The sequence below is a fragment of the Telmatherina bonti genome, assembly GCF_933228915.1.
Source record: "Telmatherina bonti genome assembly, chromosome: 5".
Lineage (NCBI taxonomy): Eukaryota > Metazoa > Chordata > Actinopteri > Atheriniformes > Telmatherinidae > Telmatherina > Telmatherina bonti.
Genome location: NC_136623.1, coordinates 8,323,953 through 8,347,162, shown reverse-complemented (window position 1 = coordinate 8,347,162; position 23,210 = coordinate 8,323,953). Strand labels below are relative to the sequence as shown.

The window sequence follows — 23,210 nt, the reverse complement described above, 5'->3', positions numbered from 1 at the left end:
GACAGCTCGCCAGTCCATCGCAGGGCCACACAGAGACAAGCAACCACTCACACTCACTCTTGGGGGCAATTTAGAGTAACCAATCAACCTAACATGCATGTCTTTGGACGGTGGGAGGAAGCCGGAGTACACAGAGAGAACCCACGCATACACGGGGAGAACATGCAAACTCCACACAGAAAGGTCAATGACCAAACCTCCCCAGCCAAGGATCAACCCCAAGGACCCCTCTTGCTATGAGTCCACAGTGCTAACCACCATGCTACTGTGCAGCCGTTGTATTTCAACATGTCATAACAAATACCAGCACAAATCAAATCAGTCTGTCAACAAGGCTTTTCCCACTCGGCGTTAACTTTAGTTCTTTGTTTTGTGTGTTGTTTCTTCCACTGTGGTTGGTTTTAAAGTTGATTCCTATATACAACTTTAGCATCGTGTCACTGTCCGGTGGCGTTACAGGCTACATGGCACATGGAAGAAAAAGACAAACAATCATGATCCGAGTCAATAACATGGTAGAAAGTTTGTCCCGAGATCTTTTCCACATGAAATGGTTTAATAATGGTAATTATTGGGTTTGTTATTAAAGGATTTTTCTTTTTTTCTGCATTCCAAGCCTTTTCTGATGTGCAACTTCAAAACTTCTCTTAAAAAAATGTCATTTTTGACCTGATTAGTCCTCTTACCCGGTAGTAATCTGTGCTGTAAATGTCTCGGGACATCCCAAAGTCTCCGATTTTCACCACCAGACCTTCTCCCACCAGACAGTTCCGAGTGGCCAGGTCACGGTGGACGAAGTGCAGCGATGCCAAGTAAACCATGCCAGAGGCGATCTGGGCGGCGATGTGCAGCATCTGAGGCAGAGTCAGCTGACCTAGTGGCGGCATCTTCGTGTCCTCTAGGATACGAGCATCAGGACCATGAGCCCTGCAGGCCAAACACACACACACAGACACACACACACACTTTAGGACACAATAAAGCTGCAGGGTTGTGCTGATGGAGAGAAAACTAATGTTTTGCACCTACACATGCAGACTAATGCCGAGTGTTGTTAAATGTTCCACCTTTAGGCATTATGACTTATTTAGTCTGAACAACTGATCATTTGAAATGCAGAACTTTTTGTAAAAAAGGACAGAAAAAAAAAGTTTCCACTGCTGAACTGAACAGAATAAAACACTAAAACAGACTTCTAGAAGTAATCAAACTTCTTTTAAGGACCTTTTTAGTGACGATCAGATGAAGCATCATGAAGCATTGAAGCCTCTAAGAAAATGGTTGATTTTTCGAGGCTTCGTGTGCACATAGTGCCCCCTGCTGGTCAACGTGTATAAAACCAAACAGTTTCATTTGACACGCTGCGTTTTGTATCAGCAATGGCTGTCTGACATAATAACAGAGAATTTAACTGAAGTGTATTTTCTGTTGACATGCTACTACGAGTTCAGCTAGTCCAAACCAGACCAGAGTCCAGACCAGATCAGAGACCAGACCTGAGTCCAGACCAGAGATACTTGCCGTGGATTTACTTGGTATCAGATTGATACTAGAATTTTGCCCGTCAGTATCGACCATGTTGCTCTAAGCTGAATTGTTTCAGAATCAGTCGACATGAGTGAAGGGAAGATATCACGTCACTGTAAAACAAATTTATTTGATATATAAACTATGAGTATTAATAAAGGAACACTAACGTGACAACAAACACAAATCAAACAACCTGCAGCAGATGAACAGGATCTCCAAGTTATTCCTTTATTTCTAATGCATCTATTAATTTATTTATTTATCCATTTATTTATTTATTGTTCCAGTTAAAGGTTGCTGGGAAGTCGGAGTGTATCCCAGCAACCATCAGACGAGCGGCAGGTAAAACTCTGGGAACAAATCCAGGAAAGATCTGAACCAGGATCTGAAAGACGCATCTGGACCTTCAGTTGATCCATCTTCTGTTGGCCAAAGTCTCATGAAGTTTCATCAGAAATGGTCTCCATGGAAACGTGGCTGTCAAGAAGCCATTTTGTAAGGAAAATGAATACACACACACAGGAATGTATGATGAAAGAACTGGACTGAAAACCAGCAGCATCCTCTCCAGAGACTGGAGCTTGACTTTTTTAAATAAGTGTGGGAACAAAAGGCAAGAACTTCCAAGGAAAACTTTTGGAAAATCGCTCAAGAAGCTTGGAAAACCACTCGTAAACACAACTTAAAAAAGTGACAGGAAGCTAATCTAAAAGGGTTCGGGCTGTGTTGATGAACACACTGTTTTGGCCTGAACTAACACATTATCCAGGTAATCTGCACAGGAATACCATCCTGTCTGACCTGGAGGTCATTCCTACACATCAACAGCTCATTCTGTTTTGTTTATCAGCCCCTGAAGGCTGTGTATGTGTTTCCTCAGAGCTCTGCTGGTTCCTCTTGTTCTGTTTCTACTGGAGGTTCAAGTTTTCAGCATGTTGGGAACTATGGCACCAACCTTGGGTGACCTGAATGAGAATGACCTCAGCATGCAATCTGCAGATTGAACACTTGTGACAGAAAGAGTTTGAGTTCTTGAGAGCATTGCAGGCTTGGTCAACATGACCACACCACAATAAAACCATTTAAAAACGATGGTTAATAGAAAACATGAGCCTTGTAATACGCCTACAATTGATTTGCAATAATGTAATTGAGATATGCAGAGAACATTAACTCTGAGTTGTTTCTGAGGATCATAAACTCCCACTCTCACGTCTAACTCCCGCCTAAATGAGCAAATCACAGCTGATGTGTCTCCATCCATCCTCATATGGCTCCTCCACTTTGTCTCCTCCTAACAAAGGAAGTTGTCTATACAATCACTATTAGTTTAAAAGGCAGGTGGCAGGGTGGGAAAGCAGCTGCATCGTGGGGCTCTCAGACATTTCACCCATTCTGTCTTGTGGAAATGTGATTTCCATCCATTGGTGAACATATATGAGAGCAAGCCTGTATTTTTCTTTGTGTTTTTGGTTTCCAGGCTTCCTCCTGAGAGGAACACCTGGCAGCCAGCATATTCTGTCTGCTCTGATGCTTTCCAAGGTGCAGAGTGAGTTCATGTAGAGCAACACAGCCTCTGCTGGCTTTGACTAGCAGGTCTGCAACAGGTCTCCAGAGTGAAACTCTTTTAAATGACTGAAAAACACATCATTTAATTTTTCTAAAAAAAAAAACCCAAGCTATGTTGCTACGTGACCCTGCAGAAGGCACAGCTTTAGTTCAGTTTCTGGTTATTTTCAGTCTTCATTAATATTAAAGTAATTTTATTTCAGATTTCATATTTATGCTGTTTTTTTTAATAAAAAAAACCTTGGTAATGTCGGTGACCTGTGCCTTGACATGCGGTGAATCGCATCCAGCAGCTCCAGTTGTGGTCTGTTTGGGGTGCGAGTCGCCGTCTCCACGGAGACTCTTCCTTTAGTTTGTAGACATGAACCGAGTGCTTGAGTTTTGCCCTTGTGTCTTTGTGTTGTGTGTTCTTAACAGGCCATAAGGAAGGTTAGATTCTGACCTTCAGAGGCCTGTGTTGCAAAGCTGGACTTTTTTCCTACTAAGGTAACTTTTGGGTTATTTTGGGCTTTTGTGTCCGAGAACACTGGTTCACTTCTTATGGAGGTAAATCATCATGGTAACTTACACTGAACAGCCATCCAGCTCTGGACCAGGTGATGTTCTGGAGGAGAGATCAGCAAGTCTAAAAGCACCACCTCCCGACCAATCAGTCAGTTGAGTTGAGTCTCAAAAGAACCGTATGGAGAATGTAAAGGAGAGGAAGGAACACAGGAAGCTCTGCCTGAAACCTTCTGGGACGTCATAAAGTAAAACTGAGAGAACTCTCATTATATTGTACCATGAAATAATGTTGTATAATCTGCTGAATTTAGACATGAACGGTCGGTTGATAATTTTCTGGGAATAGTGAGCATCAGAGCCACTATCCAAGATGAAACATCCAAACTATGGGAATACATCAGGAAGAAGACTCTGAGGGATTAAGCACTTAGTAAATGTCTCAGACAATGGAGTCTGGAGGAACATGAGATGGAAGAACCATCATGGGAGGAAAAGCTCCTGCATGGGATGTACCACCGGCAGATCACCGAAGTGGCCGATATAAACAAGTCCTATCAATGGCTGGACTGAAGGACAGCACAGAGGCGCTGATCATGGCAGCACAGGAGCAAGGCTTGAGCACCAGAGCCATCGAGGCCCAGATCTACCAGACCAGGCAGGATCCCAGATCTACCATACCAGGCAGGATCCCAGATCTACCATACCAGGCAGGATCACAGGTGCAGACTATGCAAAGGAGCCCCTGAAACAATTCAGCACCTCACAGCAGGGTGCAAGATACTGACAGGCAAAGCTGGAGCGCCATAACCAAGTAGCTGGCATAGTGTACAGGAACATCTGTGCAGAATATGGACTGGAGACCCCTAAGTCCCAGTTGGAAACTCCCCCCAAGGTGGTGGAGAATGAGAAAGCTAAGATCCTTTGGGACTTCCAGATCCAGACAGATAAAATGGTGGTGGCCAACCAAGCAGACATAGTGATCATGGAGAAGCAGCAGAGGAAAGCCGGAGTGATCAACGTATCCATCCCCAATGATGGAGATATCAGGAAAAAGGAGAAACTGGAGAAGTACCAAGGCCTCAAGGAAGACCTGGAGAAGGCCTGGAGGGTGAAAGCAACAGTAGTAGCCATAGTGATGGGAGCACTGGGGGCCGTGTCGCCCACACTGGAGAAGTGGCTCCAACAGATACCTGGTGAAACATCAGACATCTCCGTCCAGAAAAGTCCTAGGAACAGCTGAGATACTGCGTAAGACCCATATGCTCCCAGGACTCTGGTAGAGAACCTGAGCTGGAGATGAACATCCACCCGCCCTACCCTGGGAGACGGGAAGGGTGGGTGAGGGAAGAGTGTTTATTTGTCATTTTTATTAATTTTTTTTATATTTATAAAATTAAGCAATTTAATTTTAAAATACATTTATTTTATAAATGTAAAAAATATATTTTGTCTTATTATATACAATATATTTCTGTTATATTTTACATTTATATTTACTTTTTAATACTTCTATTTAAAGATTTGATTTGTTTGACATATTTACGCACTTTTATTTTTACTCTTTTACATGTTTATTAACTTATTAACAGACCTCAATGGAGCTAGAAAAACAGCAAACTTAAGAGATCTGGAAGTGACAAATCTGTCTTATAATTAAATAAGTTTTTCTACACGTTAATTTAAAAGTCCATACTTGTACATTTCCACTCGTGTGTTATATAAACTTAATTCAGATTTATCATCTCTGAAACATATGAAGGACAGAGCATGTTGTTCCTCTTTGTCTCGTGTTCTCAGCTACATGCAGCTGTACACGCAGCTGAACACCACTCAGATGGGACCTTAAAGTGCAGAGATGGAGGAAGAGCATCAGAAATAACAGCCTGTAGAGTCGAGCACGAACACTTCCACGGCTTCCACTTAAACACACGGATGCACTGAGTGACCGCTGGAACCACAAGCTGCACCGAGGTCAGCTGAGTGGGTTTAACCTTTAAACACGTCGGCTTTGTCTGAATAAAGTCCTGCTTTTCAACTAAGAAGAGCAGCTTTAAGGCGTTTTATGTGTTTATCTGTACGCGCTTCGTGTTACCAGGAAACGGGGATTTTCAGCTCTATGAATGACATGACAGGAACTATAGTTAAAACATCACAAAATGCAGAAATCAGGAAACATCGAGCGAGAAGATGATTCCTTTGATATTTTTGCTTAAAATAACAAAAAGGGAAGCATAAAAAATTAGGAGTTCAATTAATTCTTTATTCAATCAACTCATTTATTATTCAGCTTTTAGTGTTTAATGAAAGGAGTGATGGCTGGAATCCCGCCTCAGCTTCAGGCTTCTGCTTTGTGAATGTTTGCACGCTGCTGGGAAGCGATCCCACTGCGCTTTTCCTTCCCTGACACATGTGCTGTTCAGGTGTTCATCCAGAAGGAGCTGAGGTGTGAGGACCGTACCATGCAGCGTGGATGGATGGGCTGTTGTGCAGCTTTACGTACCGTAGGAAGCGGTTTAGGTCTCCGTGCCTCATGTACTCAAACACCATGGCCAGAGGTTCTCCATCTGTACAGACGCCGTAGAACCGCACGATGTGCTGATGCTGGAGCACCGTCAGAAGCTCTGCCTCCCGCTGGAAGTCCTGCCGAGTCGACTCATTTGCATCCTTCAGAGTCTGTTTCCACACAAAGATGCAGATTTATATTCACTGAACTCTTCTCATACTTTCTGTCATCAATCATTTTCTGTGAAATTGCATTTCTATGTGCAGAAGAGGTTTGACTTGATGCTCTTGCTTGTGTTTTACTGGACGGACTGTATCCCGTTTCATATTATGAGACATGTGAGATGGTTCCAGATGTTTAACATGTTCTTTATTAGGTCATACAAACACACAAAGACGCCAAAACCCCAACTGCAAAACTAACCTGAAGATAAATAATGAATACGGCTGCAGGACCGGGCAACTCCGGTCCTCCAGGCCGCGGTCTTGCAAGTGTTCAGAGTTTCCCTGCTGCAACACATCTGACCTTAATCAATGGGTAAATATCAGAGTAGTGCTGAGTTTGATGTTGAACTCTGCACCAACCAGCTAATTAGGTCTGATGTGTGTTGTAGCAGGGAAACTTCTGGCACTTGAAGGACTGTGAACCTCGAGAATGGGAGTTGCCAACCCCTGGAGTAGCATCTTCTGATGGAAACTTCCAGCAGGATGATGCACCATGTCACAAAGCTCACATCATCTCCACCATGACGATGAGTTCACTGTCCTCCAACGGCTCCACAGTCACCAGATCTACATCCAGCAGAGCAGCTTTGGGATGTGGTGGAACGGGAGATTCTCATCATGATGAGGTGGAACGGGAGATTCTCATCATGATGAGGTGGAACGGGAGATTCTCATCATGATGAGGTGGAACGGGAGATTCTCATCACGATGAGGTGGAACGGGAGATTCTCATGGTGATGAGGTGTAACAGGAGATTCTCATCATGATGAGGTGGAACAGGAGATTCTCATCATGATGAGGTGGAACGGGAGATTCTCATGGTGATGAGGTGGAACAGGAGATTCTCATGGTGATGAGGTGGAACGGGAGATTCTCATGGTGATGAGGTGGAATGGGAGATTCTCATCATGATGAGGTGGAATGGGAGATTCTCATCATGATGAGGTGGAACGGGAGATTCTCATCGTGATGAGGTGGAACGGGAGATTCTCATGGTGATGAGGTGGAACGGGAGATTCTCATGGTGATGAGGTGGAACGGGAGATTCTCATGGTGATGAGGTGGAACGGGAGATTCTCATGGTGATGAGGTGGAACGGGAGATTCTCATGGTGATGAGGTGGAACAGGAGATTCTCATGGTGATGAGGTGGAACGGGAGATTCTCATGGTGATGAGGTGGAACGGGAGATTCTCATGGTGATGAGGTGGAACGGGAGATTCTCATGGTGATGAGGTGGAACGGGAGATTCTCATGGTGATGAGGTGGAACGGGAGATTCTCATCATGATGAGGTGGAACGGGAGATTCTCATCATGATGAGGTGGAACGGGAGATTCTCATCATGATGAGGTGGAACGGGAGATTCTCATCGTGATGAGGTGGAACGGGAGATTCTCATGGTGATGAGGTGGAACGGGAGATTCTCATCGTGATGAGGTGGAACGGGAGATTCTCATGGTGATGAGGTGGAACGGGAGATTCTCATGGTGATGAGGTGGAACGGGAGATTCTCATGGTGATGAGGTGGAACGGGAGATTCTCATGGTGATGAGGTGGAACGGGAGATTCTCATGGTGATGAGGTGGAACGGGAGATTCTCATGGTGATGAGGTGGAACAGGAGATTCTCATCATGATGAGGTGGAACAGGAGATTCTCATGGTGATGAGGTGGAATGGGAGATTCTCATGGTGATGAGGTGGGACGGGAGATTCTCATGGTGATGAGGTGGAACAGGAGATTCTCATGGTGATGAGGTGGAACGGGAGATTCTCATGGTGATGAGGTGGGACGGGAGATTCTCATGGTGATGAGGTGGAACAGGAGATTCTCATCATGATGAGGTGGAACAGGAGATTCTCATGGTGATGAGGTGGAACGGGAGATTCTCATGGTGATGAGGTGGAACAGGAGATTCTCATCATGATGAGGTGGAACAGGAGATTCTCATGGTGATGAGGTGGAACGGGAGATTCTCATGGTGATGAGGTGGAACGGGAGATTCTCATGGTGATGAGGTGGAACGGGAGATTCTCATGGTGATGAGGTGGAACAGGAGATTCTCATGGTGATGAGGTGGAATGGGAGATTCTCATGGTGATGAGGTGGAACGGGAGATTCTCATGGTGATGAGGTGGAACAGGAGATTCTCATCATGATGAGGTGGAACAGGAGATTCTCATGGTGATGAGGTGGAATGGGAGATTCTCATGGTGATGAGGTGGGACGGGAGATTCTCATGGTGATGAGGTGGAACAGGAGATTCTCATGGTGATGAGGTGGAACGGGAGATTCTCATGGTGATGAGGTGGGACGGGAGATTCTCATGGTGATGAGGTGGAACAGGAGATTCTCATCATGATGAGGTGGAACAGGAGATTCTCATGGTGATGAGGTGGAACGGGAGATTCTCATGGTGATGAGGTGGAACAGGAGATTCTCATCATGATGAGGTGGAACAGGAGATTCTCATGGTGATGAGGTGGAACGGGAGATTCTCATGGTGATGAGGTGGAACGGGAGATTCTCATGGTGATGAGGTGGAACGGGAGATTCTCATGGTGATGAGGTGGAACAGGAGATTCTCATGGTGATGAGGTGGAATGGGAGATTCTCATGGTGATGAGGTGGGACGGGAGATTCTCATGGTGATGAGGTGGAACAGGAGATTCTCATGGTGATGAGGTGGAACGGGAGATTCTCATCATGATGAGGTGGAACGGGAGATTCTCATCATGATGAGGTGGAACGGGAGATTCTCATGGTGATGAGGTGGAACGGGAGATTCTCATCATGATGAGGTGGAACGGGAGATTCTCATCATGATGAGGTGGAACGGGAGATTCTCATGGTGATGAGGTGGAACGGGAGATTCTCATCATGATGAGGTGGAACGGGAGATTCTCATGGTGATGAGGTGGAACGGGAGATTCTCATGGTGATGAGGTGGAACGGGAGATTCTCATGGTGATGAGGTGGAACGGGAGATTCTCATGGTGATGAGGTGGAACGGGAGATTCTCATGGTGATGAGGTGGAACGGGAGATTCTCATCATGATGAGGTGGAACGGGAGATTCTCATCATGATGAGGTGGAACGGGAGATTCTCATGGTGATGAGGTGGAACGGGAGATTCTCATCATGATGTGGTGGAACGGGAGATTCTCATGGTGATGAGGTGGAACGGGAGATTCTCATGGTGATGAGGTGGAACGGGAGATTCTCATGGTGATGAGGTGGAACGGGAGATTCTCATGGTGATGAGGTGGAACGGGAGATTCTCATGGTGATGAGGTGGAACAGGAGATTCTCATGGTGATGAGGTGGAACGGGAGATTCTCATGGTGATGAGGTGGAACAGGAGATTCTCATGGTGATGAGGTGGAACGGGAGATTCTCATGGTGATGAGGTGGAACGGGAGATTCTCATCATGATGAGGTGGAACGGGAGATTCTCATGGTGATGAGGTGGAACGGGAGATTCTCATGGTGATGAGGTGGAACGGGAGATTCTCATGGTGATGAGGTGGAACGGGAGATTCTCATGGTGATGAGGTGGAACAGGAGATTCTCATGGTGATGAGGTGGAACGGGAGATTCTCATGGTGATGAGGTGGGACGGGAGATTCTCATGGTGATGAGGTGGAACGGGAGATTCTCATGGTGATGAGGTGGAACGGGAGATTCTCATCATGATGAGGTGGAACAGGAGATTCTCATCATGATGAGGTGGAACGGGAGATTCTCATGGTGATGAGGTGGAACGGGAGATTCTCATCATGATGAGGTGGAACGGGAGATTCTCATGGTGATGAGGTGGAACGGGAGATTCTCATGGTGATGAGGTGGAACGGGAGATTCTCATGGTGATGAGGTGGAACGGGAGATTCTCATGGTGATGAGGTGGAACGGGAGATTCTCATGGTGATGAGGTGGAACAGGAGATTCTCATCATGATGAGGTGGAACGGGAGATTCTCATCATGATGAGGTGGAACGGGAGATTCTCATCATGATGAGGTGGAACGGGAGATTCTCATGGTGATGAGGTGGAACGGGAGATTCTCATCACGATGAGGTGGAACGGGAGATTCTCATGGTGATGAGGTGGAACGGGAGATTCTCATCATGATGAGGTGGAACGGGAGATTCTCATCATGATGAGGTGGAACGGGAGATTCTCATGGTGATGAGGTGGAACGGGAGATTCTCATCATGATGAGGTGGAACGGGAGATTCTCATCATGATGAGGTGGAACGGGAGATTCTCATCATGATGTGTTATTTTTTGCCAGCGCTGCTCTGCTCTCACTGCTGCATAAGTAGCCTAAACTTTGAGATTTTAACCCTTTAACATCATACTGATTTCATCAGGATGCCACTGATTGGTTTGTGAGCATGGTGCAGCATCACTATCAAAGCCATCCAGCAGTGCATAAACACATCTAGAAACTTAACATCAGGGGAGTTTAGTTTCAAACTTGGGTTAGCAATTCATTCGTCAAACCTTTAATCCATGCAAATATTACTTGAATGACACTCATTTAAATTAAGAATCTGTTTTGTTTCCAAAATAAATCATTTCAATTTTAATTCATTTACTTCTTTTTTTTTTTTTTTTTAACAATTTTTTTTATTCAGTTTTTTTCTCAGGGTAAAATAAAGTGCAATAAAAACAAGATGATGAGTCAATGATGAACGTGTTATATAAGCATATAAGTGATTAATGGAGAGATAAATATGAGCAGACGCGTATTAACTCGTGCTCTGTGGGTTTGCATTAACCTGCTGTAACATGAGCCGTGTATTAGATCACCTGACAGTCCTTTAACGAAGACTCACTCTGTAACCATCACTCTGTAAGTCATTATTCCTGCTTATGGCAGATTTAGGTGTCAACATGGAACAACAACAGCTTCATCTTTTGAATCTGAAATATATTTCTTGGATATTTCTCTCATAAACTTGTTAAACACACCAAAAGAACATGTCTGGGAAATACTCTGATGTAAGTTTTCCACACTCCTGTTGATGCAATAACTTTGGTGGATTTTAAAGTCCATCGTTCTTTTTACGTCTCCTTGAGCAAACGTCTCCAGTAGCAGCTTGTTGCTTGATCTTTTCAGGATTTCTCAGCGTACTGCTGAGACCTCACACTAACAGCTGCCAATGTTTCGAGCCAGTTTTGACAGCTAAATAGCTTTTTAAACGGTGGCGAGTGTATAAGTATCACTCACCTTGATGGCAACCAGCATCTTGTCGCTATCGGGGCTGAGATTTGCACATTCTGCCAGGTAGACTTTGCCAAAAGCTCCTTCACCCAGCTCCCACTTCAACACAATGTCCTTCCGTTTGATATGCTGGACACCTGGAGTCATGGGAAACAGAATGTGGGAAATAATCTGTCATTATACACGAAGAAATGACTGAGAAACTAAAAGAAAGGCTTATGAAACTCATGAATAACAAACTTTACTCACACATATCTTTGTCCTTTATGATGCCACAGAAGTACTGAGGGTTCTCAACAAAACTAGACAGACCAGAGTCTTCATCCGAGGAAGGTGGGCTGGCTCCAAAGTTCATGAAACGGAGTGACACGGCCAGGTCATCCTCTGTACCCAGAACCGACGAGCCTAATAAAAACATAGATGCATGACACCTAATCAGTCTCAAACTCTCCGTGATTGCATCTGGCAACAAAAGAAGCAATCCAGGACCCATTTCCCCTTCGAGGAATCAACATTTTCTGCCACCAACTTAGCCGCACATTTGTTGGTGCCATGGTGACAGATGATGACAAGCTCTAATAATCACCATCATCAGCCATGCAGCAATCAGGCCACATTGAGCCATACAGGAAGTCTGAACGGTTAGCAACCCCTGACGATGGCGCGTATTAAAAGCCAAACAAGTGGGGTCCAAATTTTAAAACCCCACTTAGCATGGCAAAACCACAGAAGCCCCCCCAGAGTCCAAAACAGAAGAAATGGAACAACAAAGAGGGAGCGCAGAGGTGATGGAGAGGAAGGGAAGAGGGAGTACGGTCCACTTAGGCAATCAGGCCCACTTATGCGCTCTGAGAGGGAAGGGTGGGGTGTCCGCATGGAGCAATATCACTTCTAGTTGTTCCTCCATCCATCTATCTATCTATCCGTCTGTCTTCTTTAATGGCCTTCACCACGTGGCAGCGGCTAGTGGAGGTTTATGCTGCAGTAATTAAGGCACTTTAGCTCAGCAAACACAGCGGCCGCCGGCGTGCTGAGTTACAGCTCCATGGAAGCCGATGTTAGTCACTCTGCTGTTATTTAACCTTCTGAAAGACTGACACAACCATCTGCCACATCTAACAGTATCGCTGCGGAGTTACCTCTTCCAGTTTGGATGTGAAAATTAGGAAGATCAATGAAAATTTGTAGAAAACAGAACAGAAAAGAAAGAAGCAGGTCGCAGAACTTTATTCTTGATCTGGATTTTTCCCCATGTTGGTTCACCGTATTAAACCTCTTCTCTCGGGGGGCTTGCTGGGCCCTGGGGATCTCGGGCTCCTCCCTGACGCTTCGGGGCCTGGCTGCGATCCCCTTACAAACACACGGTTCACCGTTGCCCCATGATCACACGTGCACATTCACACGTGCATGCCCACAAAGGCGCTCCTCTTTTCATTTGTTTTCTACTGAATGTTGCTGATGTTTATGTGATGTCAGGTTCTCTGCAGATATGTTGACGTGTGTTCTTACATGTCATTTTTATTCTATATCAGGTATCCTGTACTTCCATAGTACTGCAGTAATGTGTGTGTGTGTGTGTGTGTGTGTGTGTGTGTGCGTGTGCATACTGTGATTTTAGCAGCTTAGACAACTTTTCCCTTTATACTTTAATTCTGCACCTTTCTCTTCTTTCTTTTCTTTTCCTTTTTCCTACCCCCATTACATTTAAAGCTCTCAGGGAAAATGAATCACGGTCTTTAGAGGAGACTAAAGTGATTTTACAAACTCAAAAGTGTCTTTTGTGCATTTATCTATCAAAGATTTTAATTGGGGAGTCCTGACAACCAGTCAAGCTTGACAATGAGGGTGAAGTACTTTTTTATGGTTTCAGACAGAAGAAAAGACAAAAGCAGAACAGAGGCGATCAGTGACTGTTCCATCCTTCATTACTGCAACGCTTAGTGCCGCCATGAGAGAGACCATGCACAGTTAGTCCACTTATAGATATAAAAATGTGCAATAAATGAGTCTGTATGACTATATGGGAATTCCTTTTAAACCAGAGGATTATAATAAATAAATTAATTTATAATGTGTTAAACAGAGGAAGGAAAAGGCCAAGTACAGTCACTCTAACAGCTGGACTGACCCTTTCCCAGTTTTTCCCTCCAATCAGGTCCATATATTTACCTCAGCGATTACTGACTAATAACAATGCTACGTTGGAATTTCAAACTTTTTTCAGCATAAACCGACCTAAAAACTGAAATACATACACATGTTAAATATTTAATCCAGTTTGAACAGACCTGCCTCAAGTTAATCAGGCTTTGTGCAGAAATTCATATGAAATAGATCCATTTAATGTAAACCGGATATGTTGGAGCAGGGATACATGGAAAACTTGCAGGTCAGTGGCCCTCGAGGACTGACCCTGTACACGCTTAGACTATGGTAAAAACCATTCTGATGGTGAGTTAGAGGCAGGGTAACTCCAGAACCGGTTTCATTTTTAGTTTGTTTAACTGCAACACGATAAGAAATGATGAATATGAGCTCAAAGTTCCTCAAAGATGCAAACACCTGTACCTGTGGAGTGGCCTTCACAATCCCCACCTGCAGCAGAGGTTTTAAACAACATTTTCCTCATGGTTCATCCACCCAGTCGGGTGTTCATAGATCCTGTCCGAAGCAGATCCTGTTTATACCGCAGTCCACAGTGAGCGGTGCAGAGAGCCTCTACAAACCCAACAGCTGTTTAAAGCAGCATTTAAGAGCCAGACTGGTGAAAGGAGGATGAAGACTTGCTGAGAAAACTAGACAATCTTCTGTTTTTATTCAGAAATTGTGAATTCCCTGAAACAGCATGGATCAGTTTTGGTCAAAAATTGGTAAAACTGAACCAGGAGGCATAATTCACCAAAGTTGGTCCTCGAGGGCCGCTGTCCTGCAGGTTTCCATGTATCCCTGTTCCAACACACCTGGCTGACATTAAATGGACCCAACAACCAATGAGGTTCTGCACAATGACTGGAGCAGGAGTGTTGGAGCAGGGATGCATGGAAAACAAGTAGGATTGTGGCCCTCGAGGACAGGAACTGAACCTCCCTGGCTCATAGCCTCAGAAGGTGAAGTTTGTAACCCTTTGGATGTGAGCCTGGCAACAGATTTCATCTCAACTTCTAAACAAGAAATTAAAGGAACACGTTTCCCACATTAGCAGTTTTCATTCATTCATGACGAAACCTGAAAAAAATCTCTAAAAAGGAGCAAAAACAAACATAAATAAGACATTTTTCTATTAATGGTTTGATAAAACCAATTGGCTGCAGCGTCGCCAGAGGCGTTGAATGATTTGTCCTATAAGAGACATCAATCATGCAGTTTAAAGGAAACTTACGATGAATCCCAAACTTGGACTCCTGACCACATTTGTTGATGATCAAAACCGTGATGAGGAGAAAGGTGCAGGCAAACACAGCCAGACCCACAGCTACAGACACCTGTTAAACAAACACATGAAGATCTGTAGTCATCCTCATGATCGTTAGGTTGGCGTTGCCAGCGTTGACTCAGACGCACCACAAACACTCGGCTCTCCGGGTTCTCCGTGACGTCCATGTCTGGCTTGTTCGTCGGACCTGAAGGGGGCAAAACAAAGGAATAAATTCGCATTAGATCAAACTAGGAAATCTCAGAAACAAGCAGAGGTGTTTAAGGACCTGAAAATTAGTCAGAGACTTACTTGGATCCACTTCAAGGACTAGCATATGGGAAGCAAGAGCACAGACATATTTATCACCACACACGAGATGCAACAGTCAATCCCATTTCATTATCACGGTGCGGAACAGGTCTGTACACCTGTTTCTCTGCCAGAACGATGCACTTTAACTGCGGGGGAAAACCTCTTTTACGTCCTCATCACCATAAAGATTCAATCAATTCGTCTTTTAGCGGCTCTAATCACCTCTATACTGCTTGGAAAAACTATTTGGCTACAAAACGTTTTCAGGAAGTCACCTGGAATTATCCCCTCGGGATCAAGCGGGTCAAAAGGGTTGTCCATAAACCTCCCAACAGCAGTGGCTTCGTCTCTTCCCAGGCTGTTCTCCACTATCAGGGTGTAGTTGCCGTTGTTGATGTGAGTTGGTTTGTTCAGGAAGAGGCATCCGTGTTTCACAGATCCGTCGCCTGAGTCTGGGATGAACTGCATGTACTTGAACTTGCTCTCTATCAGTCGAAGGCCATTGTGCAGCCAGGTCATATTGGGCTCAGGGTTGCCGTCCACGGCGAAGGGGAAGCACCAGTTGTGCTGCTGCACGGCGTCTTTCAGGAAGAGGATTTTGACGGGAACTGCAGGGAGAGGACAGGTTTAGGAGTTCATCTGTGATAAGACTGGAAAATTAAATGAGCAACTCTCAGTGGATACAGGAAATCTAATTGGCAATTCATGAAATAAAATCTTGTTTATCCGATGAGAACTAATGGAGAAAAATGTAATATTGACAATCGTGGCAGTTCTGCAGACCAGAGAAAAAACGCAGGAAGCCAAATGGAAGAATAACAGCATGAGTGCATTTCATTTGTAAACCAGCTGCATGAAATTCCTTTTCAAAAATAAAAATTTTAGGGGTTTGTGAGGAGACGATGTGGATTTATGAATATGCATGTTACAGAATTAAATTAGTGATGCGAGGAAAAGTAATGAAGAGCAGCAAAGAAGGATTTTACCGCTTAAGTTGATGGAAGAGCAAGAGAAGGACAAATCTTTCAGGGTGAAATTAAACATAAAAATGATAAAGAGTTAACTCAAAAAGCACCAAGCAGCTGATTCCCACCATATGGTGAATTCCAGCCGATGGTCTGAATTCCTTTTATCTTATTCCAGGTCCACTCATAATGTCTTTGCTATATTGTGGTGTTTGTTGCATGTTTATTCTCTTGCAGTAAAGAAAAGTTGCTCCTGTTCTGGATGGTAGTATCCAGAACGTTGTTACTGTTCTGGGTGGTAGTATCCAGAATGTTGTTACTGTTCTGGATGGTAGTATCCAGAATGTTGTTACTGTTCTGGGTGGTAGTATCCAGAATGTTGTTACTGTTCTGGATGGTAGTATCCAGAATGTTGTTACTGTTCTGGATGGTAGTATCCAGAATGTTGTTACTGTTCTGGGTGGTAGTATCCAGAATGTTGTTACTGTTCTGGGTGGTAGTATCCAGAACGTTGTTCCTGTTCTGGATGGTAGTATCCAGAATGTTGTTCCTGTTCTGGATGGTAGTATCCAGAATGTTGTTACTGTTCTGGGTGGTAGTATCCAGAATGTTGTTACTGTTCTGGATGGTAGTATCCAGAACGTTGTTCCTGTTCTGGATGGTAGTATCCAGAATGTTGTTACTGTTCTGGATGGTAGTATCCAGAATGTTGTTACTGTTCTGGGTGGTAGTATTCAGAATGTTGTTACTGTTCTGGATGGTAGTATCCAGAATGTTGTTCCTGTTCTGGATGGTAGTATCCAGAACGTTGTTCCTGTTCTGGATGGTAGTATCCAGAATGTTGTTACTGTTCTGGATGGTAGTATCCAGAATGTTGTTACTGTTCTGGGTGGTAGTATCCAGAACGTTGTTCCTGTTCTGGGTGGTAGTATCCAGAACGTTGTTCCTGTTCTGGATGGTAGTATCCAGAACGTTGTTCCTGTTCTGGGTGGTAGTATCCAGAACGTTGTTCCTGTTCTGGGTGGTAGTATCCAGAACGTTGTTCCTGTTCTGGGTGGTAGTATCCAGAACGTTGTTCCTGTTCTGGGTGGTAGTATCCAGAACGTTGTTCCTGTTCTGGGTGGTAGTATCCAGAACGTTGTTCCTGTTCTGGGTGGTAGTATCCAGAACGTTGTTCCTGTTCTTGATGGTAGTATCCAGAACGTTGTTCCTGTTCTGGATGGTAGTATCCAGAATGTTGTTACTGTTCTGGATGGTAGTATCCAGAATGTTGTTCCTGTTCTGGATGGTAGTATCCAGAACGTTGTTCCTGTTCTGGATGGTAGTATTCAGAACGTTGTTCCTGTTCTGGGTGGTAGTATTCAGAACGTTGCCGGAACCCAGATTTATCTTTATATCTTGGAAAACACTTTAAGCACTTCTGGATTTTCTCATCATTTATTCTTTTAGTTAAAAAAAAAAAAAAAAGACAAAACCAGATTTGACCTTTACTTGTATCTGCTGGATACCAAAATCTTGTTTATCCACATTCAGATGAGACACAGCATGTGTACATGACCATGGTAGCAACATGGCGTTAGCTAACACCTAACAAGTGCAGGTGATTGTGAGGTGGAGAGGATTTGAAGTCTGGTGATTTTGAATCATAGCTTTTCCTGAACTTCCCGTTCCTACATTTTATGAAGTGGTACTGTTGCAGCTGGGGTGGCCCGACATCCCCTCAGAGCCCTTCTACAGGAAGCCTCCACATGTCAGACATGTTTCTAGTGCCTTAAAGTACCTGAAAATGACAAACTTTCAGGCTGCTTCTGCAACTTCTGTGAGTAGAGGTGGAGAAGGGATGATGGAGACAGACGGCAGAGATGAGGGGCGACAACTTCAACCAAAACAGACAAGAACCAGGTGAAGCTCCAGTCACAGGGTCAGTCTAAAACTATTTTATTTGAAATCTTATTTAGTTATTTTTTATTTTTACCCCTTATTATTTTGTTTTATTTTTAAACTCATTTTATTATTTTCATTTTGAAAATCAAATTTTTATTTTTTTTGTCTATTTTGTTTTATTTTAAATCTCATTTTATTATATTTTATTTTGACCCCTTTTTTAATTCTATTTTTAAAGTAATTTTATTATGTTTTATTATTTTTAATCTAATTTAATTTATTAATTTATTTTTTCTACTCCATTTTATTTAATTTATTTTTTCTTTTTTTCTATTTTATTTTATTTAATAGACAAACCTATTGCTCTGACACATAATTTAATTTATTTTAATTAAATTTTTCCTGTAAGGATTTTTGTTTTATAGTATTTCTTACAATCCTATTATCAGATTGTCAAGTTAACGTTTGGGTGCCAGATGTTATCTTTATACAGCTGCATATGTATAAAAATATTTTCAAAAATAACACTTCTATGATTTTTAACTGAAACGATTATGGGAGCAAAAGGAAATAAGTTGAATAATACCAAACTTTCTGTGCAACGTTTACTTTATACTAAATGTGCAACATCCTCACATGTAAAGAAAAAAAGAAAGAAGCATCCTGCGAGTTTCCATGAATCAATGTTCTCCATCTGCATGGCAAACCTGTGCTGACCTGCCATGAATAATGAATCCTGGTCCTCGTCGTGCCCCTGACCACAAAAACTACCTGGAAGCTCTTCTAGACATGAAGTTACAGGAAATGGCCTCGTTTAAATCGAACTCTCCTCTCAAGTGCAGCGACCCCTCACTTTGCATGGACCATTCTGCTGCTCTTAACCCACGACCCAACCCCTGAAAGTGCTGCGCTCAGGCCATACCGAGACATTTCCCCTGAACGAAGTCTGTCACACTGAGTGGAAATTAGTGCTATTTTTCACATTTAACTAATCATCCATTAGCAGCCTTGACTAATCTCCCACAAGTGATTTCACTGCAGGGGATAAAAGGAAAGCTAGAATTATATTTAATGAGACTTAATTTCAGAATTAGACATCCTGAAATGTGGCAAATGGGTGGAAAAAACTACTTTTTGGCGCCATCCATGTGGTTGCGGTTAAAGCTTTATATGTGATGTATTAATTTTTAAGTGATTCGAACTTATAAAACTTTGATTTCAACTTGTCAAGCTACAAGTTTAAAAAGAAACTAGCAGAACATCGAGAAAGCAGCTTTATGAAGGAGAAGCCACATGAACTCTATGGATCAATGGCACCCGGAGCCACTCAGCAGTAAACACCCACTGTTCAGGGAGGTAATTAGAAGTAATTAAAGGGCTAGCGGTTAACGAGTGTCCGTCCACCATGGGGGCTGATGTTGATAGATTAGCTGCAGTAACGCATTTACAGACTGCCAATCACCGTGGACGAAGCGCCCTTCCGGAGTGGGAGGGAAAAGTCCATTAGCACGAGCTCAAATCAGATCTAAGCGTGGGTTATCAGCCCCATTTTCCTGATGTTCATTATCTGTCCCTTGATGCTTGTGCATTTGGCCCCAGCTGATTGGCGCCCCCGCTCTTTTTGGCTTTATTTTCTAATGAATGTCACTGATTTGGGGATATGATATTGTTTGGGTGATATTTTTGAGTAATGCATCACTAATGCATCTGGCTGTCTTCTTTGGGACCACTGGGTGCCATCATTCCTCAGTGCTGCTCAGATTCTACGTGCACTAATGCATTTGAAGGCAAAAAAAACAACATAAAAAACAACAGCAGACCTCCAGAGTCAAGAGACTATATGAGCTGAGGGAGTTCGTTAAGAGCGGGATCAGGTGAGTTCACCTTCCTTTGTCCTCTCATTGTATCAGTGCATTAGATGGCAAGCCATATCTGAAACACTTCACTTTACACATATTATTCGAACACTTCTCACCAGCTGCAAGCTTGGAGAGTGGCGGGTGACAGAAAGCTCCATTAGAAGCATGGTGGGTACATACTTGTATTGGTAGAAAGGACATTTAGAAGAAATCAGTGCAGTTCATTTTTCCTTTCTCAAGCTGACCACCCTGCCTGCGCTTGAAAATAGCCCCAGTGTGCTCTCGCCCTCGCCTCCATTAAGCGTAAGGACTTGTATTGAGCCTGTGAGCTTTTAGGAGTGTGGTTTTATTTCACAGGCACTTACACTCAATGTCCAATTGCACCATCTCCTCTCGGGGCCCAGCTTGGTTCTCAGCCTCACAAGTCAGGTTGTGCAGGTTGTCCTTGTTGGAAACGTTGGTGAGGTGAAGGACCACCTGCAATGTGGAGCCCCAGATTCTCTCCTGCAACAAACGATCGCACACACAGAGCAGAGGGGGGGTGTTAAAACTACAGATGACATGCAGGTCAGAAGAATGAAAAGTTATAAGACTGCAGGCAGAATGGTATGAAATGAGTAGAAAATTATAGGTTGACAGAATAACAGTCAGTGGAAAGGAGCTGCAGAAGAAGCCCAGATCATCATTCCTTCACCGCCGTGCTTGATAGTTGGTCTCAGGCGTTTTGTGTTTATATGCGGATTGGTTCCCTTCAAACATGTCCAGTTTTTCTCTGGTACTACTGTCATGAAATTTTACATTTAACATGCTAACTGAGGCCTGGGGAGTCATAGACGTAGCTCTGTTTTTTCCAGCTTTTCTGGTCGTGGCATCGTCTGAGCTGGCAGGGACGTCTGCTCCTGGGAAGATTCGCTGCTCATTGCTGATGTCTTTCTGCCACCCTGTCCGAACTGATTTTATTAGTCTATGAAGGTCTTAAAGGTTTTAGCTGAAGCAGGTCAGGACCACCTCGAAGTACCTATATGGCCATCCTGATTCAGACTGATAGCTCAAGTTTTTTTTAACATCAGAACCAAAGTAAACATCTGTCTCATGCTTTCATTGTTCTCATTATTATTATTATTATTATTATTATTATTATTAATAATATTAATAATAATAATAATAATAATAATAATAATAATAATAATAATAATAATAATAATAATAACATTTCATTATTATTATTTGCATTTATAATGACAGTTTTTAGGCTTTTTTTGTTTTAAATAGTTTAAGTATTAAGTATTTTAGGCACTTAATATGCTTTTGATGACACTACATGAATAAGTTCAGTATTGTATTGTCTTGAATTATAAATCTGTATAAATCTGTGTTTTCTGAATTAATGATAGAAAACAACAAATGTCACAGAGCCAATGTGACATGTGGCTGAACAGCGTGTGTGTGAGTTTAAGGGTTCAGGGCTTTTGTGTTTGTGTTTTTTAAAGTCCATAATAATAAATTGTAAATAATAATTATAATCCATAATAAATAAATAAATAAATAAATAAATAGATAAATAAATAATAATAAATAATAATAATAATAATAATAATAATAATATAATGATGATGATGATAATAATCATTTTATTTATAAAGCACTTTACATTTGTAAAACAGATCTGAAAGTGTGTGTTCATCAGTAAATATCTAAGCAAAGTTTTGATATTGAAATACAAAAGGGCTCATATTTTTTAAAAGGCACCCTTTATTTCCTTCACTGATTCTAACCAAAGTTCACGGTGATACTGGTGAATGTGCTGCTTTCTCCACTCTTGACATGCTGAGCCTTGAGTCCTGTTAAGACCAGAACATCTGTGCTATCTGGATGGACCTCACTTGTAAACTTTACACAGATCATAACGCTGATTACTTCATCTGATTAGTTCACCCTTCTCTACACATTTTCTCGACTTCTTCTGGAGCTCAGTTGTAAAATCAAGGTTGAAAAATCTAATTAAATTAAACTACAATCACATTTAAAAAGATGACCAAGTTTAAAAACCCCACCTATGATCCAAAGGAGCAAAGTACTTGTTAATGGTAATTAGTTCTCTGCATACATGGTCAGGCCTGATTACCATCATATAAAAATGTCCCTCCTACATAAATAACACAAGCAGGTCAGCAGGTTTTAATAGATATTTATCAACTTTAATTTTCCAAATGTGATAATTGTAGCCCATTGAGTCTCCATAATAAAACAAATTTTACAAGAGTTTCAAGCATCTGTCTACACCGATGACATGGTTGTATTTGGTAGAAAATAGTAAAAATGCCAAATATAACTACTTTTCTTTCAAATCAAACACACCTTACAGAATACATGGATTTAAACTGCAATGACAGGGAGATTTTAAATAAGTAGTTTTAATAGAAATCAATGAGGCATTTATGTGTGTTGAGGAAGTATCTGTCTGTACACAAGTACTAATAAAATCAAACAAATTTAGTCCAAAACCATTTTATATGGGAAACTATTCCATTTTTTTAAGGAATAATTAAGTAATTCAGATCATCAAAAAGGTATTTGCAGGGTTAAAATAAAAAAAATGATCAAATATTTGGCTGTTTTGAGCAAATCGCTCGAGCAGCAGGACTGAATGTGTAGTAGGAACCAATGTGTGATGTTGGAGGGAGGAAACACAAATCATATAAAATGCCGAACAAGGAAAGTTACAGTTGATGGAGAAGTGATTTACATAAAAGAAAAACAAAAAACATTTGACTACTCTGTAGCTGCGAGTCATGGAAGGACAGTCAGAAGGCCGAAGTGAACAGATGTGCTGGAAGCAGAGATTTACAAACAGATAAAGAGAAGGCCTGTCTAATACAAAAAGCTTATTTCATAATGTAGGTCAGGGGGTCCAAAGTTGGTCTTCAGGAGCTGCTGTCCTGCTTGTTTTCCATGAATCCCTGCTCCAACACACCAGCCAACGAAGTTCTGCACAATGACTGATTCATTTGAGTCAGGTGTGTTGGAGTTGGGATGCATGGAAAACCTGCAGGATTGTGGCCCTCGAGGACCGGAGCTGGACACCCCTGATGCAGGTGCTACTGCCGCAAAGGCCTGGTCCCCCCTGAGCTTTCAGCTAGTCTCAGGAGGACGCAGTCAGCCGACCTGAGAGCCTGTGAGGGTGTTTAGGGACGGAGAAGCTCAGGGAGGTGCAG

General features: G+C 42.8%; 1 protein-coding gene across 1 annotated transcript in view; it reads right to left on the bottom strand.

Moving 5' to 3' along the window:
• ntrk1 (neurotrophic tyrosine kinase, receptor, type 1) overlaps positions 1–23,210 on the bottom strand; it is a gene marked incomplete at both ends in the record, with an annotated part of 48,274 nt that overhangs the window by 9,664 nt on the left and 15,400 nt on the right. The window contains 8 exons of the mRNA XM_079240562.1: positions 687–927; positions 6,104–6,276; positions 11,567–11,697; positions 11,810–11,965; positions 14,940–15,042; positions 15,122–15,180; positions 15,563–15,895; positions 20,361–20,499. Coding sequence (XP_079096688.1) covers positions 687–927; positions 6,104–6,276; positions 11,567–11,697; positions 11,810–11,965; positions 14,940–15,042; positions 15,122–15,180; positions 15,563–15,895; positions 20,361–20,499 — 1,335 coding nt within the window. The remainder of the gene's footprint in view (positions 1–686; positions 928–6,103; positions 6,277–11,566; positions 11,698–11,809; positions 11,966–14,939; positions 15,043–15,121; positions 15,181–15,562; positions 15,896–20,360; positions 20,500–23,210) is intronic.